At 44.4% G+C, this 17172-nt stretch overlaps 2 protein-coding genes and 1 long non-coding RNA gene across 5 annotated transcripts; 2 read left to right on the plus strand and 1 right to left on the minus strand.

The window, feature by feature from the left end:
* The first annotated feature begins 526 nt into the window (after window positions 1-526).
* Window positions 527-8808, plus strand: LOC124331082 (integrator complex subunit 1-like). Of its 2 annotated transcripts, XM_046788771.1 has the most exons (22): window positions 527-788; window positions 1032-1228; window positions 1303-1941; window positions 2002-2084; window positions 2143-2377; window positions 2449-2690; window positions 2752-2878; window positions 2951-3190; window positions 3249-3356; window positions 3422-3635; window positions 3694-3998; window positions 4059-4204; window positions 4280-4607; window positions 4686-4958; window positions 5032-5163; window positions 5228-5710; window positions 5775-6617; window positions 6707-6973; window positions 7063-7845; window positions 7946-8111; window positions 8218-8493; window positions 8556-8808. In XM_046788771.1, the coding sequence occupies exons 1-22, from the start codon at window positions 611-613 to the stop codon at window positions 8669-8671; spliced, it is 6381 nt and encodes a 2126-aa protein (XP_046644727.1). In that variant the 5' UTR covers window positions 527-610; the 3' UTR covers window positions 8672-8808. The 2 variants fall into 2 exon arrangements, with proteins under 2 accessions (XP_046644727.1, XP_046644728.1); XM_046788772.1 differs by lacking the exon at window positions 3249-3356 and having other exon boundaries at window positions 2951-3070; window positions 3542-3635.
* Window positions 8801-17006, minus strand: LOC124333736 (venom prothrombin activator pseutarin-C non-catalytic subunit-like). 2 transcript variants are annotated; one of them, XM_046788992.1, is made up of 9 exons: window positions 16670-17006; window positions 13746-13938; window positions 13069-13370; window positions 12594-12855; window positions 12366-12506; window positions 11448-11635; window positions 10058-10256; window positions 9550-9783; window positions 8801-9463 (listed from the first exon to the last, which is right to left on the minus strand). In XM_046788992.1, the coding sequence occupies exons 1-9, from the start codon at window positions 16751-16753 to the stop codon at window positions 9192-9194; spliced, it is 1875 nt and encodes a 624-aa protein (XP_046644948.1). In that variant the 5' UTR covers window positions 16754-17006; the 3' UTR covers window positions 8801-9191. The 2 variants fall into 2 exon arrangements, with proteins under 2 accessions (XP_046644948.1, XP_046644947.1); XM_046788991.1 differs by having other exon boundaries at window positions 8801-9481.
* LOC124338200 lies at window positions 10916-11518 on the plus strand. The gene is made up of 3 exons (XR_006917694.1): window positions 10916-11001; window positions 11072-11356; window positions 11431-11518. It is a non-coding gene; the product is annotated as an uncharacterized LOC124338200 (long non-coding RNA).
* Window positions 17007-17172: the final 166 nt, after the last annotated feature.

Below are 17172 nucleotides of genomic sequence, written 5' to 3' on the forward strand. Positions count from 1 at the left end.
CTTCTTCCGCCTCTATTCCACAAAGACTTAATTGGAGATTTCTCATTCAAGAGCTCATCCGAGGGACCCCCGTGCTCTTGAAGAAACAAGAGTAATCGAGTCGACTAAATAAATTTAATGTGATAAGACTGTTTTCCCATGAAATACAAACATTTTATTTTCAAAACTCTAGCGAAAAGTAATATTCGTTAATATATAGTGTACACAGTACACACATTCATATCCATACATACATTCACATTACATATACTATGAGTCATGAAACATGGCGGCCTAAACGGGCCTCATCCGTCAATTTGCACTCTGGTGGAGAAAAGAAAACATTTTCGTTTCGCATTTTGAGGTTTCGCATTTTAGTATGCCCTCCGGCATTTGGTCCCGCGAAACGGTCCAAAAATTTTGGTCCGTTTCGCACAGCCTTTCCGCATTTTAGGCGTTTCGCGTTTCGCGTTTCGCTTTCGCAGTTTAGGGACAGCCATTCGCTTTACAAACAGAAATGCAACCGCGCTTTCTTGCAGAAGACACTCGCAGTCGCAGACTCGGCTCAACCAAAAACAAAATCAGTTTCAACTTTCAAAGAGGTGTTAGTTAATGCTGGACGGTAGTTATAATGGATCGGGGCAAGAATTTGCCGCCTAAAAACTCCAAGTCAAAACCCCTTGGATTCTCTGGTGATTTTATTGCTCTTGGACCAAAGCAAAGTCGAGCTGAACCAGTTGATGCAAAGAAATCAGGATCTTCTTCAGGTGGTCCATCAAAACCCACTCCTGCTCCACTTCCTTCTTTGGGTAAAATGAGAACAAAAATATTTCTATTTCCATTCTTTCTTTCCCTGGCCCTGACCCTGACCCTGGCCAATAACTTGCTTATCATATCCTTTTATAAATTAAGTTTGAACATGGATTATAAGATTTTAAACTTATCCCCATTCCTGTTTAACAATCCCCTTTAACTCGTTCAGCTACTATTATTATTTATTCTTTCAGTCTGTACATTAGCATTAAAAAATGATATGTTTCATGAATGTGTAGGTCCTTCAGATAAAAAGCGGGAAGCACCAAGCCAGCTGCCAGGTTCATCTCAAAATCCAGCTAAGAAAGCAAAGCCTGGGCTCCCAAATACTGCATCCTTTACTGCATTGGGAAGACCTGCTTTGAAGGCTGCTGATCCTCCCAGTCCAAGTTCAACTGGGAACAGACTAGAGCCATGGGAAGAAGCTGCTATAGAGGTAGAGTTAACTCAATCTTCTGGATTTTATCAATTTATCTTTAAATAACATTTCTTTATAAATATTTATTCAAGATTGAAGCATCAGAGTTGTTGAATGCTATTGGAGAGGCTGAGAGTAACGAAGATGAAGAAAGAATTGAAGCAATCCTATGTGGATCAGTTAAGCAACTGAAAGCCTTTAGTCTGAGTCAACGGAATAAAGTGGAACCCATTCTTGCGCTTGCCCTTGTCTACTTAGCTAAATGGAGATCGCACTATTTCAACACCGAATTGATTGTTGAAGCTTTATTGGTATTACTCAAACGAGACGTTACCGCCAGTATTGGTCCTTTTAAAGGAAGGACAACTGCTTCTACTGCTTCACTGGCTTGCAATTTGTTGTTAGCCGGTCTAGAAGATTCAACGGAATGGCCAGAGTCTTTCTTGAAAGTTTTTGTCGAAGATTCCGTTGGAGAAAGAGTTTGGGTAGATCGCGAAGAATGTCAAGGGTTTGTCGAGAATATCCTAACTGCATTCAACACCAAAGTCCCTTCAAGGAACATCCTTCAACAAGAAAGTGCTACTGGCACTGTACTTGGATCTTCTGGTGCTGCTAGTTCTCCTAGTATAACTTCTCTTGGCACCACTGGTCTTGAAGATGATGCCAGCGTGGATTCAGATAACAGTCAGGGTGGGCTGCTTCGAGGTTCAACTCATCTCGATCAGCAACAGGTAACAAGTGTGATTTAAATTATGCACATAGTTGTATTTTCATTGTTACCTTTTTCTTAGGTTCGAGTTATTCATCGATTTCAACATCTCAAAGACATGGCAGAAGCACTTGTCATGGAAATAGTAAATCAACATTTTAGCAGGTATTAAAATATTTGAGTTTGCATTAAGGTTCGGGTAATATAATCTATGGTATCTCAGACGGCAGCAACCGGCATCTGACCTCACTACAAGGAACTTCTTAAAGTTTTTGACATCAACAGCTGGTTTGCCCGCTGTAAGAACTCAAGCTGCCCAGCGATTGGAAATGTGGCTTTCCAATCAAAAACTTGTGAGACCAGCCACCGACCTCCTCCTCTCGATCTGCGTCAATTGCAGTACCGAAGCTCCTACAGACACAGATGTTCTAAATGCTCTTCTACGTTTGAGATTAAAGGTTGTAATAACGTCAATGTTTTTGTTTAATTTCAGAACAAAATAGTAATACTTTCTTCTTTTGATTTTCAGAGTAAACCGCTGCTTCAGACGTATTTAACTTGTTTTAAAGAATTGGTCGAGCAGCAGGCAGACCAGCTTCCACTCATTGTGCGGTTGTTAATATTCAATGAGCTCTCCCCTTCTCGAGGACCGAATAACATGGCAGTACTGGCTGTTTTGGTCCAACCGTGGCCTGATCGTGCTGCCACCATTTTAGCGGACGTTTTTATGGAACTTCTACTCAATCGTGACGATTACCTTCGGGCACTCAGGTATTTTGCATTTGCAATTCACAGACGTGGACTGAGTATAATGAATGTTATATGTTTTTAGAGCACTATTACGTGAAGTGGTTCGCGCTCTCCGCCACGATTTACCTTTACCGACATTTTGTGCAGCTCTCCTACACGGTTGTATGCAAGAGAGACGCAAAGTTGCAATCAGAGAATTCGAATTCAAGGTTCGGCAGTATTTAAAAAAAAAAAAACATGTTAGTAGCAATACGAAATAATATAATGACTTTTGATACCAGGATCGGCTTTTGAATTCATTGGCAGACTTGACGACTTTATGCATTTTCCTTGCCATAAGTCCAGGTGTGCGTGAATCAGCATCTTTGGTCGCCCGTGGAGATTTGAGAGAGATGGAACTTTTCCGACAGTTTCACGTCCAAGCATCGGCCGTCCAAAGAGAATCGATCAGCTGTTTAAGAACGTCCATCCCGTCCGTGTTTGAGCCCAATCGGGTCGATTATATTCACTGTCTCCGTAAAGTAAGTGTTGTAACGTTTAATTAATAGTTCGATGAATCTTAACCTACAACTTTATTAGGTTTTGTTTATGGAAAGTGGAGAGCATTATTACAATAAAGACGGTTGGCCACTCGAGTCGGATCGACCCATTATGATAAGATTGGCTTCTGAAATTCCCGTTATGGAGGTATTTTCCAATTGAAACCCAACTTTTGCGACTGATGATTTGTTAACCACATTTTAATTTTTTAGGATTCATTGATCCAAATCCTGCTCATTGGTTTGTCAAAAGATCATCCAATTACGGCTCCTGACGCATTAGAACTGGCTGATCAATTATTAAGACGATGTGCAGCAGTTCATAATCTAGGATTCCTTATGCTAGAGGCTGATAACCAAGAAATTTTTGACATGGTTCTTCGCCTCACTGCTTATCATTATCCTGAAAATATCGTCTTGCCACAAGGTATTCAAGCGTGTAATCTTATCTTAATTCGTCACAAGCTAATTTTTTTTTACTTAAGGATACACTCCTCCAAATCTGGCAATTAGCACACTTTACTGGAAGGCTTGGTTGATGCTATTGATGTTGATTGCTCATAATCCTGGCAGTCTTGGGTCTGAGGCATGGAATTCGTTTCCTACACTCCGAGCATTGATGGAGATGTGTATCACAAATGATTTCGCTACTTCTTCTGGTACCACAGACCAGACAGAGTTGCAGGTGGCTGCAATTGAAAAGCAAACCATCTTGGAATTCGAAACACATCTAGCAGCCGCCTCTACAAAAACTGTTATTACCGAGAACAATTCTTTGCTGCTTAGTCAAGTATTAAAATCGCTCTTAACTTTTGATTTTCTTGCAAATCATTGTAATATTTTACTTTAGTTGACATCGCTTGATCCACGAGGATCTACGCGACGACCTCCTCCGGCTGTTATTGAGCAGCTTCGAACTTTGAACGCAACACTTCGACTGGGTCACCTACTTTGTCGAAGTCGCCAACCGGACTTTTTATTGGAAATTCTGCATAGGTATGTGAAATAGTATGACTTTAAATAGCTAAATTCTATTCTAATTTTCTTCAATGCAAATTTTTTTTTGTGTAGGCAAGGAGCTGCGCAATCGAAGCCATGGCTGGCTGATTTGGTCGAGTCTAATGAAGGTGCTTGGAACGTTCTGCCTGTTCAATGTCTTTGTGAGTTTTTGCTTCACGAAGCAGCTGATGATCTGCCTGTTAATGATCTAATGGACGATAGTAAGCAACAGCTTGGCAAACGCAAGGAACGTCGTCACAAACACCAACAGTTGGTCCAGCATCTAAGACTTTTGTTGACTGATCCCAATCAACTACCCGAAGCATGCCGTGAAGTCCTAGACTATTTGATGAGACGATTGAGTGCTCAGAAAGCTCTCGCCCGTCACCAAGCCCTCACGGTAAGAGTTTATTTTCATAATCAACGAGTTTGCTTAAATAATTATACGGCTCCATGATTATACATTACGTTTGCATAGGCATTGAGTGTGGTCTTGGCAGTAAAAGACGATGATATTACCATGAGTGATGGTGCATGCTTCGAAGGAACAGGAGACGATTCCCAGTTCTCTTGGCTTGTTCATCAGTTACCTACCATCCCACATTTCGAAGCCGTACGCCCTGCCGTGATTGCTGCTCTACGGGCCGCCTTTCTAATTGAAACACAACCACTAGCCGTAGCGGCGTACTTGAGGTTCTTATCCACCTGCGCTTTGGAAGAGCCAATTCAAGACCAAGCTGATCTAAGCTTGGTAAATAATTATATTGTAACTTTTTTTTTTATCAGCGAAAAGATATGTAATTACTGTGGTTTTGTAATTACAGGATCTTGCCCAGGTAATTGTAGAGCGTAGCAGTTTAATTGCTGCTCTCTTACCTTCACCATCAAACAAAACGCTGCAAGCGGCAAAAACGCTGGAATGTTTGTTGCAACTCTTTTGGCATTACCTTCTCAAAGTAATTAATGCTGTTTCCAATTAATTTTTTGGCCAGTTGAATTGATAAAACTTGTATTTAATAGGCACGAGAGCCAAACAAAGGATCCTACACTTGGTCGGAGAATCAAGACCAAGTTTTGATACAGTGGCAATCTGGCGAAGCAGCTTCCCTTCACATTATGGTTGTTCACGCCATAGTGAGTCTGCTGACTTACGGAGCCCCTCAGCTTGAGCAACAGTCAACCTGTTTCGGTCGACTACTAGAAATTTGGTTTCCTGCCAGCGGGGTACAACCCCAGGCCTATTTAGTCGAGACGACAGAGGAAGCTCATCTTTATCCTGACTGGATCAAACTTCGCATGATTCGAAGCTCTGTTGATCCTATAGTCGATACTGCCTTAAAGGATTTGGAGCCGGCTCAGATGATCCTATTTATTCAATCCTTCGGCTTTCCTGTATTGTCTATGTCTAAGCTTCTGCAAACTCTGGATCGAATGGTGCAAGATAATCCTTTTGCCTTCGTCGAGGTTGACATAGACAAAGTTTACATACAGCAGTTGCTCCAGGTATAATTTTATTTTTTTCATATTCAAAATCTTTTATGTTTTATTGACCTAAACATTATTGCAGATTCAATGGGCGAGAGGAGCTCGAGGTGGATTGCTTTTTGCCGATATCATGCAGTTGGTAGATACCGAAATTGGTTCGACCGCCGACAGCAAGGCGTTCAATCTGACCCTGCGTCCTCACCTGGACATTTCATCTCATCCTTCTAAGATCAGTTCAGCATCCACTTCCTCGATTGTAACTGTCGATCATGCCTCTGCAGTCCTGAGGCAGCTTTTTGACATAAAAACTGTCATTCGGATCAGTCAGCTGGAGAAGAACAAGGCCTACCGGAGTTTGAGCAATGCTTTGACTCGAGAAATTCGTGCCAACACTCAGCCGTCCACTGAAGCTTGTGCCATTGCTTTTGATAATCTCTTGGCGTCTGCCAGTGTGTCAAAGAATGAGTTTGAACTTTTGCTAGCGGCTTTAGAGCGCCAACCTGCATTCTCGTGTGGTTTACTCCGACTTTTGACGTCAGCAGCATCTTCACCAGCGGCTTCTCTTGGTACTGGAAATATTGTGGTGATAGTGATGAACATTTGTCAGAAGATAGCTCCGGTCACTCCTGATGGACATAGTTCACTGAAAAGTATCGCTCTTCAATTTGTCAAGTCCCGCGGACTCTTGAGATCTGAATCGACTCCGGCCGATATCAACACATTGAACCTGTCCTCCAAGCGGTTGGAGCGTCACTTGCAGCAACTGGCTGCTCGTGCACTGGAAACAAACGATACTCGTTCACTTGTAAAAAGTATTGTGAGCAGTTTGAGCCAAAGTGGGTTTAAGGCGAGCTTCGTTGGCCTTTTGGTCGACTGGATGGAGTTGCTGGATCCCGAAATTATTACAGCCCAGCCTGATTTAGAGGTACGTTTCATTTTATTGTGAGAAGACCAGAACATTCCACTATGTGCCATTGTTTATGGGAATGTTTTTTTTTTTTTTTTTTTTTTAAGATGCGGTTGCTGTTTGGTAAAACGCCTAACCCACCATCTTGTCGTCCGTATGCCCTCGCAATGTTGGTGCATCAGGCCAGTTGGGCTACGCTGCGCAAATGTATTCAAAAACTACTGGGTGCTCGCGATATCGACGCTTTTGAGGCTAAGGTCGTTCTAGACTTTCTAGCTGCTTTGATCAAAGTTCCCAAGCTTTGGCAGGGTAGAGACAAGCACGTTCCCAAGCATCAGCAGCCGGAAGAGCTGCTTAACCTAAATCATCAGCAGGTTAGTGTGGATCCTCTTACACACGTTCTAATATTATTAAAAGCTTGCTGACCTTTTGGTTATATATTTATTTCTTCTTAATTTTGTAGTTGTTTCGACTGGCCGAATATATTATGAGCGAGTTTGTACATCAGACTCAGGAAAAGGATCGTGCACTTCACATCCTTCAAGAGCGGAGTCAATTGCTACTCTCATGTTGTGGAGGTTCCACCAAAATGGAAGTGTTATTGGCTCGAGATGTGGCAGACCTTGCGGGCAGTGCGGTAAAGAGCGAGAGACAGAAAGCAGCCCAACAATTACTTCTACGACTTTACGTTCGGGCTCCACATGTCATAACGAGACTCCCCAAGACGTCGTTTGCCCAGTTTGACGACAGCAAAACCCTACTGACGGCCGTGCCTTGCTCCATCGATTCAATGGCCCTGACGCTAATTTCTTCCCTTACGTCTCCTCAGCCGGGAAAAGAAGGCGCCAGAAAAATGGCAGACTACGAGACTGCCCTCCGCAAAATGGCTGCCACTCATCCACTTCTGCTTTTAAGGCAATTTGCTTGCCTCGCTGCCGCCCTTCGAGGACGCTCTCACCTGGACGTGTTTGTCTTGCGTTCACGCAACTATATGAATGTTTTCTCCTCTATTCTTGGAATCGCCCAACAACTCAGCGCCAACCTTTTCACCCCTGATCATCGCGAGGCCCTCGAGGACATGCTCAAATCATTTTGGTGTCTTTTTGGCAACCAGCGAACGGTGAAAGAATCAATCGGCCCACTACTTCAGAAATTCCTGCAGTTTTTATTGGATTTTGTGGCGACAGCTCCGTTCGCCGCGTCACACTGTCTCCAACAGCATGTGCCTTTATTGCACGATCTCCAGGTTTGTTAACTGTCTGCTTGTTTATTGCTTTTATCGCTTTGGAAAATCCCTCGCGATAAATCATTGTGCTGATGGCGTCTCTTTTGTGTCGCGCGCGTAGGTGACCCATCCAGAGATGACGGCTATAAAGGACCTCTTGTCGGCGCTATCGCGACCCCGACCCACTGATAACGAGGAGGACCGCCAGCCGTCCACGGTTCCAACCCGCCCCAGCATCCGAATAGGTCCTATTCTGGCAAGATTGCGCCAATCTGATAATTACGAAGGTCTGTACATAAATCACATGACGGCACCTTGAGATGCACTTCACTTTTAACGACCTTGTTCTCTTGGCGTATTTTTTTTGCCGGGGTTTGTTGTTGCGCCTTATAGAAGTGGTGACGGTTCTCCAAGACTTGGAGAACGTTTGCGGTCGAGTTGTTTGCGCTCCGCTGGAAGGGGCCATTGCCGATCTTCGCCCTCTCATGTCGTCATCTAACCAAACGGTCCGCAACATGACGTACATGCTCATCTTGCGCTATCTAAAGGACAATCCTAATGCATCCTCTGATCTGCTGCCGGATTATTTGGACTGCCTGGATAATCGGAATGCTGCCGTCGTAACAACAGCTCTGGAAAGATTGCCAGATTTCCTCCTCCTATGCCAAGGTGATTTTTGTTCAAAAGGTTTTAACGGAACTTTTTTAATTTTACGAATTTATCTGTGACAGAAAATGGCGATGTTTTACTCCAGAAAACGTTCAACTTGGCGGTCGAGAGCGGATACAATACATTGACCAATCTAAGCGAGGCCGTTATGCTCCTGCAACATCAGATGGGCACGTGAGATTTCAGTGAACGCGACTTGGGTTTGTTTTCCTCGTAGATTTGTTCCCCCTTTCATAATTCTTTTGATTTCACAGAATTTCGACGACTTGTGTGGTCGAAAATTAACAAAATAAAATAAAAAGAAATGTCAACGTCGTTAACGATGTATTTACACACATTCTGCTATATGTAGAACATGGATAATGGGAATTAATTCAGAGAGACTTCTACTAAATAACATGAAGCGCGCGTTGTTTGAATAACCCTTTTTGTTTGATGTAACGAATGTTTGATGTTTTTATCTTTTCTTCTTTTTTTTTTGTTTGGGCGAGGTATATTTACACGCCAATGGAACGGCGAAGAAAACCCGGAAGCCTTAAAAAATTGGTTGTTCTTTTTTTAAAAGGTGAAAACAGAGATATAGCTGATAATTTTGAATGCCGGAGTAGAGTCGAAAGACGAAGAGAAAGGGAGCAGCAAAAGAAGAAGGGAAAACATAGCGTGTCGAGAGATTGTGTAATTGTTATAATAATTATTATTTAGTAGACCATAACTTCGCATAGAACGGAGAAGAAGAGGCGGGCCTTGCGGTTGGCCACGGCCGAAGCTCGGATGTAGAGATAGCGACCTCGAAGATCCTCTTGGCACTGGATGTGGATACGTGGCTGGAAGAGGCTGTCATTACTGCGACTGACCTGGCCACAAGATGCCTCCGCCAGTAAATCAGCTGTCTCGAGACGAGGTTTATTGGAGACGTAAACGGTGAGTTTCTCCAAGTTGGTCTGGTAGTCGCGGTAAGTGGCCGTTTTGTCTGCCGATAAATGAAATTCTTTCCATCAGCCCAATGTGCCCCGTCCCTTTAATTTGATATCATCTTCGCTCCCAGCCGTTGCTTACCTTGACCTTTACCCTGCCATGTGGCAATTACAATTCCAACGATGTTACTCTTTTTGCCAAGATCGACCATCCAGACGGGGTTTTCCACAAAGTAGTTGTCCAGGATGGCGCAGCGATGGAGGCTGGCGTCCGAATCGCCGTCCACCGCCAAAGACGCCCGTCCGTATTTCCAATCTTTCCACAGATGGCGCTTGTCATTCAGCCACGTATTGTGGTGATAGGCCAAATTTTCCACTAGCAAACGAGAGAGAACGAGAGACAAACAGTTGATGATGGCATTAGACGCAACAACAAGAAATCAATGCCAGGGAAAGCGATCAAGCGCAAGCGGCCGTCCGTGGAAATGTTTGTTGGGGCCAGGGAATAAGGGAAAAAACATTTCGGTTCCCCATCATCGATCAAACTCAAAAAGGCTCTTGTGGCGGCTGTTTGGAGAGTCAACACGAGAAAAGACAGACGATGGAAAGAAAAAGAAAAGAGGAGAATGTATTTATATTTAGTTACGTACTGCATCCGGAGACGGCGTTGACGTGGAAGAATCCCGGCCCGCAGTCGCTTCCCGCTTTTTGAGGGCAGCCCAGCAGGGCTGCGCGTAAGCCGATGCCGTGCCGCCAGGTCAACGGATGAAGACGGACGTAACGGGCACTGAACGGGTGATTGAGGTAGTGCCGTCGCTCGGTGTCTCCGTCCATGTTTCCGCCGAAGATCTATTGTAACAAAAGTGGGTAGCAGACTCTACAGTTACAGCTGAAAGCATCTGTTAGATATTAGATCCGTTTCCTCTTTTCCTTCTTTCTTTCTAATCTAATGTTCTATTTATTGATCTCTTGAGAATCCGATAGAAAATCGGATCTCTCTGTTTGTTCCAGCAATAGCCCCCTCCCGCTCACGTAAAAGAGGAAAATGTTTGAGCAAATAACAGCGTTCGGTTGCAGTCGGGGAAACAAGTTGAGTGTACCGCGCGGACGGTCGTCCACGGTCCTGCTGAATGGAAAGGTCAACAGTGTCTGGAGGGACGACTCTAGCGCTTGTACGAGATGCCTTTATCGCCAGAAGAGAAAGGTCCACTTGGAGGGAAAAAAAGGGACAGACTGCAAACAAGCAAATAAAAATCTGCGGCACAATAGATCCCACCACTCCTGAGATGAAGCCATGGCAGTAAACGTAAGGATACACACATATTTCCATGGAAATATCTCTACCCCACTATCCCTTTCCCTCATCTAAAGACGTCAATTTAACGGCCAAGACTTTAGGCGAAAAAGGCAAAAATGTAAAAGGAGGGGAAAAAAAGGCCGCCCAGATCCTCACCGAAAAGCCCTTTCAGGAGTTACGACCCACTTGAATGCCAAAAGAGAGGCTTTAACACACGGGCAGACACTTGGAGCACGAAACCCGCAACACAAGAAGTAAAGAAGGAAAAAAAAAGGAGAGTTTGCCGTGAATCTCTCGGTAACCATGCTCAATATTTTGGGAGGTTGCTGTCTAGCTAAATCCTCATCTTTATTTTCTCTTTTTCCAGATCCTGCCGTGCACGGTGGTGGTGTATTATCTCTTTCGTGACATCTTTTGAGATTCTATTCTTGATGTGTTTCTTCTCCACCCCCCCCCCCCCCCCAACGGTCTATTCTCTTCCAGTCCGGAGACATCAGAGCTCATTTGAATCTTCTTTTAGCAATGAGCGTTTCCGTCACTATTTTGCCTACGCATGAGGAGCGTGAAAGGCGTCACAAGGAGACGCCAGAGATAAATAATGTCTCCAGCGTGCAGCCTCTGTCCATCAGTGTCACAGTCTCAACAAAATCGGGTAAAGGTTAGAATTGCAATTGTGGACGTACATGGAGAAAAGATTTTTTTTTTTTTTTTTTACTTTTGATTTAGAGGAAAGAAAGAAATACCTTGGGATCCAGGTGGTTGCCATCGCGGTAGGAGAACCACAGGAGAGTGTCGTTGCTATACGACAGGGTGTAGGAGCTGACCCAGGAGACGTGGTGCCGCTGTTTGCTCTCCCATCCACCGTGGCCACGTGTCACGACGCCCGTAATCTGTCTGGGCGGACCCAAGTCGTATTGGATCCATTGATCCGCTAATTTATGACACAACAACAACAACAATCAGATGAAAAATGAAGGTGGATCTCTCTGGAGGGAGAAGAAGGAGGAGGAGGACTGGCTATATTGGACGCAATCATCACATTGGCGCATGAGATACATTGGCGGGACTAAGGAGAAAGAAGAAGAAATGATGATGATGATTCATTCCCGCGTGTGGCACGGCACGGACGTTATTTATTACTGGCGATGGATGATGGAGTCTGGTGTGCCCCTACGGTTTGATGATGGATTGGCAACTAATAGTCGATCCAAAGTGGTAATTATAAGACGGGCGATGATTCTTTTCTTTTCTCATTCCTTTGATTATTCCCTTAAAGATATTGCCGGCCCGACGGGCAAGGGCAAATGAATGTCTTTGTGCTTGCAGGAAAACAAAAGAACCCAGCTAGTACAAGGGAATATAGTGAGCTGGAGAAAACGGACCCGTGAAACTGCATTGGGATTGTTGTTTTGTTCAGTGTTCCTGAACGCGTGTTGTAATTAGACGCACGCCAACGGAACATCAACTGGGTGACTGGAGGGATGTGTAACAAACTGTCGGGCTGTTGGGCGCCACCACCACAACCACCCCACAGTCTTTTATTCTTTTTTTTTAAATGTAAGTTTGACTCGGGAGGTAGAAAAGTTTGCCGTAAAAGAAGGCGATTGATAATAATTCTTCCTTTCAAAAGTTTCTCTTTCTTCTAACAATGAAATTATTACCGTCTTGCTTCTTAGCGCACCATCCCGTGTGACTGAATAGGTGAGCAGAGTCTGGCTGGCAACTGTGCTTCTTGGCGGCCGTCGGGACGGAACTGGAAGTCAATTTGACGTTGGGCGATTCCGTGATGACTTGGTTGCATTCTGCGTTATTAAAGGTCATCCGATTTGAATTAGTTAAAACCAAACTTTCCCATTCAAAAGAAACTTTTTCTTCTATTTCTAGCGGACCTTGGCAGCCGACGATTTCCAGTCTGAGACTGGGCCGCCCTCGCCATTCAATGACGTGCAGCCGGACGAAGCGCGTTTGCAGCGGCGGGTCGAGCAAGTTGTAGCGGACGCTGGAAGCGTCTACGTTGCCGCGATAAACGCGTCGATTTCCGTAGCCGTCGACGACGTAACTCCACTTGAAAGCGTCGGCGCTGTAGGAGATGCTGTAGGCGCTTACCCATTCGTCGGCCTCCTCTCGCCCTTGCGTCATGACTCCAGTGACCTAACCATTGAAACAAGTTACGGGTACGTACACACGCACAGGGATCATTATTTGGGAGATGAAATTTGAATCCGGTGGGATCGAATTGCATAATAATCGAGTTACTCAGTTTCACTGGCAATTTGTTATTAGGGCAAATAGACGTCAAGAATGGAACGACAAAGAGAAATCGGATCTTTGACTAAAGTGGGAATGTATTTTTAATATTCGAACCTGCGATATAACACCCAGATCTACTAGGATCCATTCGCCGACGGATCGATGCTTTGCGCACCAGGCTTTGTTTCCGCTCTGATAAAGCCGTGCGTATTTCGGTTGGCACGAACCGCCCTGGCTGTTAAAGGCGTTCCCGCCACTGCCAGTGCTGCTGCTGCTGCCACCTCCGAACTCGACGAGTTCGCCCACGCCTGTCCACTGGGAGCTGGATGCAATTTGCCAATCTTGGATAGATCCGGAGCTCATTCCGAGTAGACGGGGGCATTCCGTCGTCGAGCCCGTGGCTGTCGCAGACTTTCCTGTAGACAGAGACACAAAAAAATGGAAAGTATTCATAAAACATTTTATTTATCCCGTACGATTTAGAACTGCCGAGAATCGAAAAACATCCGGTCGGAAGGGGCGTTGAAAACGTTTAGTGATGGATCGTTAAAAACATTGAAAATGAAACGGGGCAAAAGGCGTAGGACGACATGGTTGAAATTCACGCCAATGTTTTTATTAGTTTTACTTCGTTTTCGATCCATCATCGTTCAACACACCGCAGAAATAAATTTCGCCATTCGTGTTAAGTAACAAGACCCTGTTTTTTCTTCTCAAATGTTTCTTTTTTTTTTTTTTTTTGAAAGGTTACATGCAGTAAGTTAACAGGACTGGAAAAACGATGAGCTCACCTGTGGCGAGATGAACCGACGAGATGAGCTGAACGAGGAGGAAGCAGCTGACAACGAGGGGAGATTTTTTGAGAGTGAGATGAAGTGGTCGGCTACAATTCTTCACCGAGGATTCTTGGTGGGACGTTGAGGTCCTGCTGGGAGCAGCCGCCCCAGTCGAGCGGTCGCCACTTCTTCTCTGCCCGTTCGAATTCTTTGAAAGGTAAGAAGAAGAACATTATTATCATTCTCTCCCCCCCTATCCACCCATTTCGTCATCCATTCAAAAAGAAAAAAAGAGAGAATAACCCATCAGTCTGAATGGGAGGTGTCGTTTCGATAAAGTGAACGTCAAAGTCCTTGTTGAACATTCGGTACTTGGGTATTTGTACGCGCCGGGCATATGATAATGAGCCGACTTTTTTGGCTCCTCCGTGAGAACGATTGACTAACTCGTCTATCTCTCTATATCTTCGGTGTCCGCGCGCTCTTTTTTGAATGGAATTTCTACAGCACACACACACAGCACAGACAGACAACTTGAAACTGTCAAATTCCACGATTTTGACGGAACGTTTGAACATCATTTCCCTTTTATCTGTCGGCGCGAAGGGGATTCACTATTTTGTGTTGTTGTTGTTTTTTCGTCGACTCATCAAAAGGAACCGATTCGGCGCGGCCTCACCAGCAACGGTGCCGTGTGTGTGTGTGTCTCTCTCCTCGCCTTTTTAATGTTTTTTCCCCCCCATTTGGGATCGTTTACATTTTTTTATTTTACGTTGAGCGATTAGTAGTAGCTGTACAAGTCTTAAAAGCTTTTCAATCTAGCGGGGTTTTTTCTCGTCTCATGCAGATAGAAGAGAGACGGGTCTTGTCTAATTTTATGAAAGAAAAGGAGGGCTTTTTTGTTGGGTGGAAATCACGGCTGGAAAACTTAAAAAAAAGAAGGGCATAGCCCCTCATCGTCACCGCCGCCGCTGTGGTGTACACATCAGCACAGCGTCGTCTATAGGAAATTGGCCTTTCAACGGTGCGGATGATTGATCAAGTGCCGGTTGAATAGAGCCGTAAGGCACGGGAAATTAGATAGTCCGAGATCTATACTCTATGCATGTAGAGGCATGAACGAGCAACGGGGAGAGATAGTTTGGGTGTAGAGCGGCTTGTTTGAAAATGTTGACTAGTTTCTAAAGGATGGGAAATGCAACTACGCCTATTATGTAAGGACTCTAAGGTTTTTGATTGGCTATTGATCGTCAATCCGAATCGATGACACGGCGCAACGAATTATTGATTGACCGTCTCGCGAGACCTACAAACTCGAATCGCCGTTGATTTTCTTTATTTGTGTTTCCAATCTGGCCAGTAGAAATCCAAATATTTTCCTAGAAATCCGAAACGCTATAGAGAGCTGACGTATAGTCGCATCCAGCAGTTTGGGGGAAAAAAATAGGAATGACTGGCCTGTCCGTCCGTCGTCGAGTGATGCATCGGCGCTGACGGCTCGTTGGACATTCGACATAATATAAATATTTCTACCACAAGAAGAAGAAGAAGAAGAAGAAGATTCTCTTGGGTTGTCTATCGCCATATTCCGTGTGTATGTGTGTGTGTCAGTTTTCACCGGTAGATTTCATCGCGTAGCCCGTGCTAGCTGCCCCGCCTATCCATCGCACCCCTGGTCCATAATTTTATCGAGAAAATCAGAAACATCACGCAGACAACCACACTAACGGGGGAGAAAACAATCCTGGTGATAAAAGTGTAATGGAATAATAAGAGAAAAAGAGGAGGGCCCTTATTCTTTTTCCCCCTCATTTTTTGGTGATGACGGAGTGGTGTGATGTGCTCCGCTTGGCGAGTGGATTTCACGCCCATTTTTCTGGGGCCCGTAATAATTCCCGATGGACAGAGAGAGAGAAAGAGAGAGGCTGGATTTTGGTGGTTAATGTATCCGTTTCTAACCTGTTATCAAAGCGTGAAAACGGATCATCCATTTTCGGTTGGTTTATAACTCGTCTTTTTGCTGGTAACGGTCTGTGTTTGATGCGTGTTTAATGCCTTGTTCTCTCTCTCTCTCTCTTGTGCTTTTAACCAGCACCTCAGATTTGCTGTGGGTGTTCTCCTCTTCTTTTGGGCCCCGTGAAAAGAAGAAAAAAACGGCCCCAACGGCGGCTTTTTCTACAACAACAACAACAACAAGGCGATGGGTACAAGGGGGAAAAAAAAGGAAGAAAGAAAGAAAGCGGGACGGCATCGGGAATAGACTAACGGGTCGGGAATCCAACAGACGGATGGAATAATAGAAGAAAAAGAAAGGAAAACCCTCGAGGACGTTGATTGAATATTCCGAAACGGAGGAGAATCTGAAAGAACTAAAGAAGTGTTTGGCGTTTCGGCATTTCTCCCCTCTCTCTCTCGCCTTTACGAAATGAATTCCACAGTATCGAATGGAAAACAAAACAACCGGGTCTGATGGGGGTAGAGACACAGCAGTTCGGAGTCCTCCGACAGTCCGACTCTTGGTACATCCGAAAATCATCCAAACATCCAAGGGTTTCCGTTTCCCTTTCGACTCTAGCTCGTTATCTTCCAAGTTTATATCTGACCTCTCCTCCTCCAGTCTTTGGCCAATGGCCATTTATTTATTTTGTCCCAGTTCCAAAGTATTAAAACAATCTTTTGGCGGCTAATTTGAATACGATCGGGCACACCTTTTTATTTATTATTATTTTAATAAATAGTAGTAGTAGTAGTAAAAAAAAAAAGTTGTTGTTTTTCAAGCTGTTGGACCAAGACGAATGATATTCCAGTGGCGTAATTTCAAGATTAGTTTACATTGATACGCTACCCGTCATACGACGCATAAAAGGGGAACGTAAAGTTGGGTGTAAAAAATTCTTAACCAAGAGAGAGAGAGCGAGAGAGACACCATGTAGACCGACCTGTTTGTCCAGTTGAGTCGATTCCATCATCGCCGATGATGCATAATCAAATAGACACGGCCAAGGAGGAGGAGGTTCCATCATTCGTTTCGCCGCACCAACTCTTGCCGGCCAATGTCATTCATGACAGTTTTGACTCAACACTCAAATCAAAACGCGGGAAAAACAATGACGCAAACAATTTGTGTGGGAGAGAGAGAGATGACACAGCAGGACGTCCGGTAAGAGGAAAAAGAAAAAAGTAAAAAACCACAGTTTAACAAATGTGAAACAAAACTCAACGGTAGGGCTTAAAGTTTAGACGAAAGCTTTTTGGTATGTCCGCACCGTCCCGCGTCTGGTGAACGACTGAAAGCTTTTGAAGCGCAAGACTCTCTAATATATCCATCGAGACGGGCGAGCTGGGCTCTCTCTCTCTCTCTAGGGTGAAACCAACACGCAATGTATGTGTTGAACTTACCTCATCTGGTGATCTTTTCCTTTTTGCTCTTTTTCTTCCCAAT

This window comes from Daphnia pulicaria, chromosome 1 (assembly GCF_021234035.1).
Source record: "Daphnia pulicaria isolate SC F1-1A chromosome 1, SC_F0-13Bv2, whole genome shotgun sequence".
In the NCBI taxonomy this organism is placed as follows: domain Eukaryota; kingdom Metazoa; phylum Arthropoda; class Branchiopoda; order Diplostraca; family Daphniidae; genus Daphnia; species Daphnia pulicaria.

Bases quoted from the DNA above. Each gene is read 5' to 3' on its own strand.
- LOC124333736 (XM_046788991.1), bottom strand. From the start codon at position 16,753: ATGATGGAACCTCCTCCTCCTTGGCCGTGTCTATTTGATTATGCATCA. The intron at 11,636-12,365 runs GTAATAATTTCA...GTCATAAATTAG, and splicing joins GTGCGCTAAGAAGCAAGACG to CGGATCAATGGATCCAATAC. The intron at 9,784-10,057 runs GTACGTAACTAA...CTCGTTTGCTAG, and splicing joins CAACGCCGTCTCCGGATGCA to TGGAAAATTTGGCCTATCAC.
- LOC124331082 (XM_046788771.1), top strand. From the start codon at position 611: ATGGATCGGGGCAAGAATTTGCCGCCTAAAAACTCCAAGTCAAAACCC. The intron at 2,691-2,751 runs GTATTTTGCATT...ATATGTTTTTAG, and splicing joins GATTACCTTCGGGCACTCAG to AGCACTATTACGTGAAGTGG. The intron at 6,974-7,062 runs GTTAGTGTGGAT...TTAATTTTGTAG, and splicing joins TTAACCTAAATCATCAGCAG to TTGTTTCGACTGGCCGAATA.